Source organism: Protopterus annectens, chromosome 3.part0 (genome assembly GCF_019279795.1).
Source record: "Protopterus annectens isolate FY-2018-M chromosome 3.part0, PAN1.0, whole genome shotgun sequence".
Lineage (NCBI taxonomy): Eukaryota > Metazoa > Chordata > Ceratodontiformes > Protopteridae > Protopterus > Protopterus annectens.
In genome coordinates, this window is record NC_056731.1 from 366,565,895 (window position 1) to 366,575,785 (window position 9,891).

General features: G+C 41.8%; 1 protein-coding gene across 1 annotated transcript in view; it reads right to left on the bottom strand.

The window, feature by feature from the left end:
• PSMA2 (proteasome 20S subunit alpha 2) overlaps window positions 1-9,891 on the bottom strand; it is a 278,647-nt gene that overhangs the window by 178,326 nt on the left and 90,430 nt on the right. Inside the window, exon 4 of the mRNA XM_044064813.1 lies at window positions 9,009-9,131. Within this exon, the coding sequence (XP_043920748.1) occupies window positions 9,009-9,131 (123 nt within the window). The remainder of the gene's footprint in view (window positions 1-9,008; window positions 9,132-9,891) is intronic.

Here is a 9,891-nt window from a genome sequence, read left to right on the forward strand (position 1 = left end):
CAACTTTCAGCAACGCTTAGACAGCAGACACAAAGATGTATCCTGCTCTTGGTTAGAGCAACACCAAAAAGCATTCGATGTCCTGAAACAGATAATTGCTAGTCTACCAACTCTCAGATACTATAATGTTCACAAGCCTTTTACTCTCATGTGATGCTTCGAAATTTGGTCTTGGTGCAGTCATTCTACAAGAGGATCAACCTGTTACCTATGCACTGACAACTCTTACCCAAACTGAAATGCAGCATGCCCAGATCGAAAAAGAGCTTTTGGCAAAATTGTGTCTGCATGTTCAATGTTCCATGATTATGTTTATGGTAGACCTATCCAGATCAAAACAGACCACCAACCTCTAGTCACCATCTTGAGAAAGCCTATGCATTCAGCTCCAGCCAAATTGCAATGCATGATGTTGAGAATGCAAAGTATAATTTCACCTTTGTCTACAAGAAAGGCAAACCTCTTTATCTTCCTGATACATTATCCAGATTGCCCAAGATCGCCCAGAAACACTGCAAAACAGCATGAGAATGAGAACCTTGATTTTGGAGTCATGGAAGTGAGAAACTTTTCTTCCACACATCTTGATGAGCTAAGAGATCACATAGCTACAGATCCAGTTTTAGAGACTCAACCATTTTATCAATCAAGAATGGCCATCAAAGCAATCCAGTTTACCTCAAGAACTGCAACCTTATTTTTCCATACAGAGAGGAGATTTTGTCTGACAATGGTATCATTATGAAAGGTCTGCAAGTAATTTTTCCAAAGTCCTTACAACAAGAGTATATTACTATCTTGCATCGTGGTCACCCAGGAACGGACTCCACCAAAAGAGTGAGAGGTCTAAGCATTTTGGCCTATGTCACAAGACATTAAGAGAGCACTTTTATCTTGTTCCATGTGTAAAAACAGTACAAAAAGCCACATCAACAGAAGGAACTACTTTAGTTAAACCAGATTCCTGAACTAAAGGCCGGGAGGTTGGAGTAATGGTCAAGGTGTTTACTTCACAAACACAAGGTACTGGGTTTGATTCTCACTAAAGAGAAATTGGCTAAGCTTAGAAATGACCCACAAGGCAGTTAGCCTAGTATTTACCTATGAACTACCTTGGTCGACAGTAGCCACTAACATTTTAGAGTGGAAAGATCAACATTATTTGGTGTTAGCAGACTCTTACTCCAATTGATTTGAGATTGACGTAATTCCCAACATAGCATCCAATACTGTAATTCTGCAGTCCATGGTAGCCCACACAAAGTTATTTCTGACAATGGCGCACAGTTTACAAGCCAACAGTTCAAAAGATTTGCTGAAGAATGTGACTTAACTCATGTCATGAGTAGCCCTGAGGAACTGCAGTCAAATGGTTTGGCAGAAGGTGCAGTTCAAAGTGCAAAACAGTTACTAGAGAAGTCAAGAAGAGACCATAGTGATGTTTTCCTGAATCTCTTGACTCAGAAATATTCCTAGTGATAAACACCTTGGTTCACCTACTCAGAGACTTCTCTCGAGAAGAACCAGAGCCACATTACCAATCAGCAGTCAACTGTCGGTTCCATAGGTCAATAACAGATCAGTGAAAACCAATTTGTTGAAGTATCTTACCCAGAAGTCCTACTACAATAAGACCATCAAACTGCTCATTCCATTATGAGAAGGAAAAGTAGTAAGGATGCAAATGTCCAAAAGTTATGATCAGAGTGGTGTCGTAAAGCATATTCGCCGAGAGCCAAGATCGTACATTTTGGAATCACAACGAGCAGAGTTTAGGTGGAATCAGAAACATTTGAGACCAGTGTCGAAGCCTATACCATAGTACATAGCCTGTGAGAAAGACAAGCAAATTATCCAGTGTTCCAATTCCAAAGGGCGTTCCAGAGAATATTCCTGTTCTTGTGACGAATCCAGCAAGTTGTTCACCGAAGACTGTCCCTGCTGCTAAATTCAGTCCAGATTGTTATGTTACAAGACCCAGTTACATCTACAGACCACGTAACAGATGCAAGGCAACTTGGACATGAACATTGTGTTTTGTTTCTAATGTCTATAATAATGCATGTCTAACTCATTTCTAGTAAGGGCAATCTTTTTAAGAGGGAATTTAAAGACAGGAATTAGGAGGAGGAATTACTGGCAAGCATGACTTTTGGTAATGCGGAATACTGATGCCAAACCTTAATTTAGTAGCGATATTAGATCAATGAATACATCTGATTCCAGGCACACACTGTTATTCTACCACTTATAGTAGGTATGATAGGGTGAGGAAAACTATTATGGATAATTGGGGTATTCTGAGAACTATGCCGGAATTAGAAGAGACCGTGGGTATTAAGCCTAGATCTGATTACCGTAATAGCTCAAATTTAAAACAGATTTTATGCTATAAGGATACTAAACTCACTATAACATCTGGAAAATCTAATAAGATTGGTACTTATCCCTGCTACAACTGTTACTGCTGTAATGCCATTAATAAGGATTGAAGTTTCGTACATCCTGTTACAAAGACTTTTTATTATTTTAAATGTTTTTCCAGTTATAATTCTACTTGTGTTATATATCTAGCTACTTGCGAAGTATGTCCAGGTATTTATGTTGGCAAGTCCACAATACGCTTAAAAGATAGGATAACTGAGCATAAAAGTCAGAGATTAGAAGGAAGTTTTAACTAATGCAATAGCTAAACACATCAGTGACAATGGCCCTACACACATTTTTAATTTTAGGGTTACAGGTTTAGTCAACAAGAATATAAGGGGCAGTGCTTTAAACAACAGACTTAAAGAAAATGAATGAATCCTGCATCTGCAGGCTGACCACCTGCCAGGTATTAAATCAAACTATAAACCATTAAACCTGTTCTTATGCATAAAACCTATATGTCTGCAATAATTTTTTTTAACTTGATTGTATAATTGTTTTTATGTTATTATTGGCTGCACTTTTCAGGATATGAGTATTTAATGACTGTGCAATGGAATGATTTTAACTTGCACTGCTGAAGGGTTGCTTATGAACCCAAAAGCTTTGCTGTATCTATTGTTATACGGTATGTTGTTGAACTCCTTATACGGATACACCAACTTCTCAGATAAAACAAACTACAGGTCAAACTAGCCAAAAACTTTCCTTTCTCTGTTCTGCTCTGTCTCCTAATGGGGAAATGCACTCCTGTATGTGGGGGGTATAGGCTAAGTTTCGTTCTGAAAAAGACATTACAGAGGGCAATCTTGCAAATTAGTTTGCATGTGTTACATCTGACGTCTAACACCCTCTGCTAGAAATAATCCCAAGCAATCCTCTCCATGAAGTCATATTTGGAGTTCAAAAGGCAAGAGCTGCTGAAATTCCAAGACTAGTTATTGCTAGTCCCAGAATAACAAGAGTGAAAAGGCAGACTTAAAAAATATCAAGTCTAAGATTGATGTTCATCAGAATAGTCACCATACCTTGGAGAAAAGGGATCTTGGAGTTGGTAAACAAGTTTGGGAAAGGGGAGGGTTGTGCCCTGGAAAGAAACTTTAAAGGAGAAAAACAATATTTGACATTCTCTTTTCTCCCATATCTTTTGGTGGTTCCCCCCAGCAATTCAAGGGTTCACTATTAAAAGCCTTGACCTTTCAGTAGGGAGTCAGCAAACACTCAGTCAAGTCCAAAACTGCACAGGTGTCAAATGAAGCCACATCCTGAATCGTGAACCAAGCAATAATGCTTCCTTGAAGGTGCAAACCATGCACCAAGCAAGTGATGACAAAAACGACTGCAAAAGATGCATTCCTGAAAGAGACTAGGAAAAGTACAGTGCACTTACCATAAGTGTAGATGTTAGAGTGTATTCACTGTTGCAGTCATACTTTGGTTATCTGCCTGCAGGTAGCCCTCAGTCGGCCCCAATACCAGAGTCTGGGATTTCTGCGGATGCAGTCGCCTCTTCCATGACGTCAGGTCATTAGGGTATAAAACATGCAGCAGACGCCATTACATCAGTTTTTCTTGCCCCAGATATCAGGAGCCCCCAAAATAGGAAGTAATTACATGGTGTGGAACACCTCCAGTAAAAAGTAAATACCATAGTCATAAGATATGACCAAAAAGGGATAGTTAGAAAGTCTAGAAAAGTCAGGGGGCTGGAGGGAGGGTAACCAGGACTGCAACAGTGAATACACTCGAACATCTACATTTATGTTAAGTGTACACAACTGTACTATGTTCTTCATGTTTCACGGTTGCAGTCATCACACTTGGGTTGATTCCCAAAGCTGAGTAAGGGTGGAGGCAGTCAAGAAGGATTAGGGCTACCTAGCAAGCCTTGTAAGACTGCTGTGGTAAAGACAGGTATGTGGTAATGCTTGGTGAAGGTGTGTACAAAACTCCAGGTTGCAGCTTCCAGGATGTCCCTGGTAGGGACTCCCCTGAGAAATGCTGCAGAAGTTGAGGTAGCCCTAGTGGAATGAGTTCTGATCCCCTGTGGGGTAGGTTTGCCATGGTGTTTGTAGCAGAAATGTATGCAGTGTGCTATCCATTTGGAAATGGTTTGCTTTGAAATGGCCTTGCACTCTGCCCCTGCAGCAAAACTGACTAGCAACTGCTCAGATTTTCTGAAAGGCTTAGTCCTGTCAAGGTAGAACCTGAGCTGCCTGTGTATGTCCAAGGAGTGAAGGATCCTCTCTCCTTTATTCTGAGGTTTAGGGAAAAAGGTTGGTAAATGGATGGACTTGTTTAAAGCCACACTGGATACCACCTTGGGCATAAATGATGGGTTAGGCCTGAGAGAGACCCTGTCAGCATGGAAAATAATGAAGGGTTCCACAGCCATTAATGCCTGTAAGCTCAGACACTCTTCTTGCTGAAGTGATGGCTAGAAGTAAGGCTGTTTTCCAAGAGAGAAATTTTATCTCTGCTGAAGCAGCAGGTTCAAAAGGGGGAAGTGTGAGCTTCTCTAGTACAAAGAGAAGGTCCCAAGGCAGGGAGGGAACTCTCCTCAGGGGTCTTAAATAGTTAGCTCCTCTCAGGAACTGTTTTATCAGAGGGTGAATAAAGAGAGATGGTTCACTGTAATGATCTGAGATGGCCGATGCATCAATCTTAATTGATGAGAAGGATAGGCCTTTCTGGAGCAGCTCTGCTAGGTAATCTAGGATTTGAGGCAAGGAGGGCACGTCTGTGTCCTTTCCTAGAGACCGACTCCAAGAACAGTATATTTTCCACTTTTCTGAAAAGGACTTAGAGTACTAGGCCTTCTGGCCTCAAGGATGACATCCAGCACCCGTTTGCTTAGGGTTGCTAGTGGTGTGTTCAGGGAACACGCCAGGCTGCAAGGTTCAGTGTTTGCAGCACAGGATGCAAAATCAGTCTCTCCTGCTGGGACAGCAGGGAGGGGGGTCTGATGTAGGTGCCAGGGTGGTACTGCTGTCAGACTGCGTAGGAGTGGGTACCAGTGTTGGCGTGGCCAGTCTGGTGCAATAAGGATTGCCCTTGGTCTGCCCTGCTTGATCTTGAGTAGTACTTTTGAGAGGAGGGGCAGAGAGGGAAAGGCATAAAATTGAAAGGTTTTCCCATGTAAAGGATAGGGCATGCACTTGCCATGCTTGGCTTTGGGGATTTCTGGTGCAAACTTTGCTCAACTGATGGCTTTGGGGGGAGGCAACGAGTTCCACCTCTGGTGTCCCCCACCTGTTGATTAGAATTTTGAATGAGTTAGATTCCAGTTTCCACTCATGTGGGTCCAGTAGATTTCTGCTCAAGTCTGCCAGTGAATTCTGTTTGCCTGGCAGGAATTGAGCTTGCAGGGGCGCAAGTACTTGGGCATGGCTGGGAAGGATGATAGACAAGTCATTGTGAACTTTTTCCATAAGGGAGTGGCTTACCACTCCCCGTTTTTCAGGTGGGAGCACTCCATTGCTTAGACCTCTGCATACCCTGAGACTGTAGTCTTGGTGGCCGGTTGCCTGTGGGTTTGGACTGAGAAGGCCTGGGAGGGACTGGAAAGGACCAGTTTTTAGAAGGCCAATGCTTACTGAATCTAGGTGGCTGTACCTGTAAGAAATCTTTAACAGTTTGCATAGATTTAGCTTATTCCTCCATCTTAAGAACTTCTGCTTTTGTGCCAAACAAACATACCTGGTTTAATAGAGCATCTAGTAATTTTGCTTCTGACATGGTCTGGCAAGAATTGTTCCTTCAGCCAAACATGCCTTCTCAGAACAGACCCAATGACAGCAGCCCTGCAAGATGCTTCTAAGGCATCAAAACCACGCTGCAAACTATGTTTGCAAACTTAGTTTGCAAAATGCATTAACTCTTGTAAATCTTTACTTTCTGCAAAATCTGGAAATAACGCCATTTTCTATTTAATTAGTTCCATAATATGCTGCTGGTACTTCAAAATGTAAAAATGGCAATTTAAAGCCCTTATGGCAAGAGTTGCAGAGGTATATACCTTCTTACCCAATCAGTCTAAAGCTCTAGAATCCCTATCCAAAGGGGTAGGGTTTTTGGCTGTAGTAGCCTTAATACCTTTAGGTCCCTGGGAAACGGTCTCTGGATCCGCAGTGGAATTCTTAGAGAGAGCAGTGGAATTCTTAGAGAGAAATTTGTAAGAGTCGGGTACCCTGTAGCACCAGTCAGGCTTTCTAGGAGCTGGTGGTAAAGTATCTGGAGTAAGACTGGATTCCATGAAGACATCTACAATATCTAGGACAGGGGGTATAGCTAGAGGCCTGTGCTGAGGCAAGTATAAAAATTCTACCGAGTCTCTTTTTGGACTGTGGGTAGTACTGGCATTCCCAGCTTGGACTGTGGGTAGTCCTGGCATTCCCAGCGGAAAAGCTCTCTCAAGGTATGCAAGGTTTCACCAAAAGAAAAGTCCTCTGGAGGGGAGACGAGAACAGAATCCTCTGCATCCGAATCCTCATAGGTAGATAAGGGAATGTCCTGGTAAATCGGAAGGATCTGAGTCATCGGACTCATGGTCAGTGGAATCAGAAGGAAAATCAATCCTTATCTTTCAGAGGGGGAAGGATGGTTTCCCCCAATTAAAGTTATAAGGTCTTCAGCCATTCTAAACATTTGTTTCAGTGGCATGGAAGCTTGAGCATGCGCTTTGGTCATCTGTTTTCTAGGCATAGTGTGAACTCTGGGCCTGAGAAACTCGGTAGTTTTAGTCAGAAACTAAGTAGACTGTTTAATCGGAAGGTCAGAATACACCCTCAGAAGCCGGTGCCTGCACAGAGGTTCCGGACCCATCCAAGGTAGAGACATCCACAGGTTCCATAGTTGAAGCATCTCGTGTCATACCAGACTCCAAATGGTTGTCAGCAGGGGCCTGCGAATCTGTAGAAGCAGGCATCAGGGGCTGCGAAAGCACCCGAGTACCAGTGGACTGGTGACTAGCTTAATGAAGCATCGTCTGCAGTTTTGGACCTAAGCAAGCTTTATCCTTACTTTTTTCATAAGATCGGTAGTCGGATGGCTTATCGAAGCCATTTCGGAATACGGAGAACGAGCGAAAGAATTTAGTGACAAAGATAGCCCAACGACGAATAGTTTGGGTGTTAAAACAGACAGTGAGGAACATTATGGTCTAGGCCTAAACAGGTGACGCAGTAAGAATGAAAATTTCTGTGAAGTATTTGCTTTCCACAGGCAAGATAATGGTTTCTGACATCGGTTAGAGCAAGAAAAAAGGATCCCCAAAAGGTACTTGGCTTTAGAAGACTTCAGGTTTGAAACTCGAATGAAAATTTCAGGTAGCGGCCGACCGGCACTTGTGAACTGCTTCTGCTTCAGGCTCCCACGCGGCAAGAAAAGCTGCTGTAATGGTGTCAGCTGCATGTTTTATACTCCTGACGACCTGATGGCATGGAAGAAGCGACAGCATCCAACAAAGAAATCCCAAGACTCTGGTATTAATGCCGACTGGGGGCTACCTGCAGGCAGACAACCCAAGTGTGATGACTGCAACAGTGAAACATGAAGAACATCATCCACACTCCTCGTGGAGTTCTTAGACAGCAGTATTTTCCAGTAAGCAATTAGAGGTCTTTTGGCTAAAAACAATGCAACTAGCAATTTAAATTAAACCAATGCAGGTTCAAAAAATTGGAGTCTCCCACTAAACTAGAGTAAAGGGAGTAGAGAACTGGTCTTCCCGAGTGAATATATGCCCCTTCGGGTACGATCCAAGCGGAAGGTACACAGCAGTAGTACAAAGAACTCTACTCCTCCTAGCACTCTGCTCTTAAAAGGAAAAGTAGAAGATAAATGGATTAAGGACATTTCACCCTCTTTCTGACAGCTGTGCAGCTATCAAAATGCCAGCCATTATAGCATTCAGGTAGAACATCCACAAAATCGCCGTTATCACCTGTTGGACATCTACTCATTTACTAAACTGAAAGAGCAGACTTGGGTTCATACGTAGTTACCAGGCATAAAGTCCAGAAGTCATTTAGGAGCCTAGCCCAATTGCCCTAAAGCAATGTCCGATTAAGTGCCTTGCTCAAAATTACACAGCAAGTAAATGAAAGACAGATGTACTCAAACACTATACCACAAGTAGCAGCCCTTTAAGAGCTTATAGCCTTAATCCTCAGCACCAACTGTCAGAAAAAAAGAATCTAAGAACCCAATGTGAGAACAGAACCTCCAGTCTACTTATCTTCCAGCACCCAAGGCAAGTGTGACATCTGCTGAGCTACTGACACTTCCATTTCAGGCGCATGATTAAATCTGGTTTCTGTTGGTAGTGGTACAACTATTTCAAACAGTTCAGACAGAAAAATGCAGACGCATGGCATTTTCAAAGAATACATGCACTTAATTTTATAATGAATGCTGTGACCCCAGTAAGGGAAGACTTTTCACAAGAATGGCCTAATCCATTACCTATATCTTGGGCTATAACCATCTTTACTGATACAGCTGGAGTGTCACACCAGAGACTAATATACAAAATGGGAAAAAAGGGGTTGATGCAAATGCCAAACACATGAACTCACCCAGACTGTGTGTACTCCTGCATCACGGAGGCAACTCTCTGTACTAGTTGAGCTGTAGGAATAGGCTCCTGGTAAACCAGAAAGTACTGCTGTGCTAACTTTCTGGCCCTCCTCACCAACACCCTAAAGAGGAAAAAGAAAAGAAAAAATAAATAAATAAATAAAACAAATGAGCAAGGTAATACATAAATTCTTGGACAGAAAATTGATAAACCCAACAAAACATGTATTCTGCCTTAAGTTCTGTCCTATGAATTATTCAAGGCAGCAACCTACAACTTAAAAGTTCTGCACATTAAAAATGACTAGCAACAACCTGTGAGAGCACTAAAAAATTACACACACTCCTACAATCTTACAATGGCATAGCAATTTTGTAAATCAGTGAAAATGGTAAACAAAACTGCACTGTGCAGTTTTCTATGGGCACCTAAAAATGTACACATCTACTTCTCTGATCAGCTTTCTGTAGAAACTGCATACTGTCTCTACAAGAAACGCTATACAAGTTCGGATATTTTAATCTTTCAATTCATGATGGTCCTTGATATACTACTCGACTGATAGTTTTCTTAGCTTTCTGATTATTATTCCATACTCTAGGAAATCAGAAATGATGAAATCTTTGTTGTATACATTAGACCCAAGCTAAACTTTATAAACCTTTTTATAAACTCTACAGTTTAGAGAAGATTAACCAGTTGATTGTTGTTTGAAACAATCAGGAAAACTCAATACGATGCGTGTCACGTTCTATTTGTAAGCCATACAATTATCCATTGCATCACAACGTACAATTTTCATTTACAGCTGTTAATGTATAATTACATTATGTTAAAAGTAACTCCAGACCAACTGGTTTCAAGACCCAACCTTGCCAGTT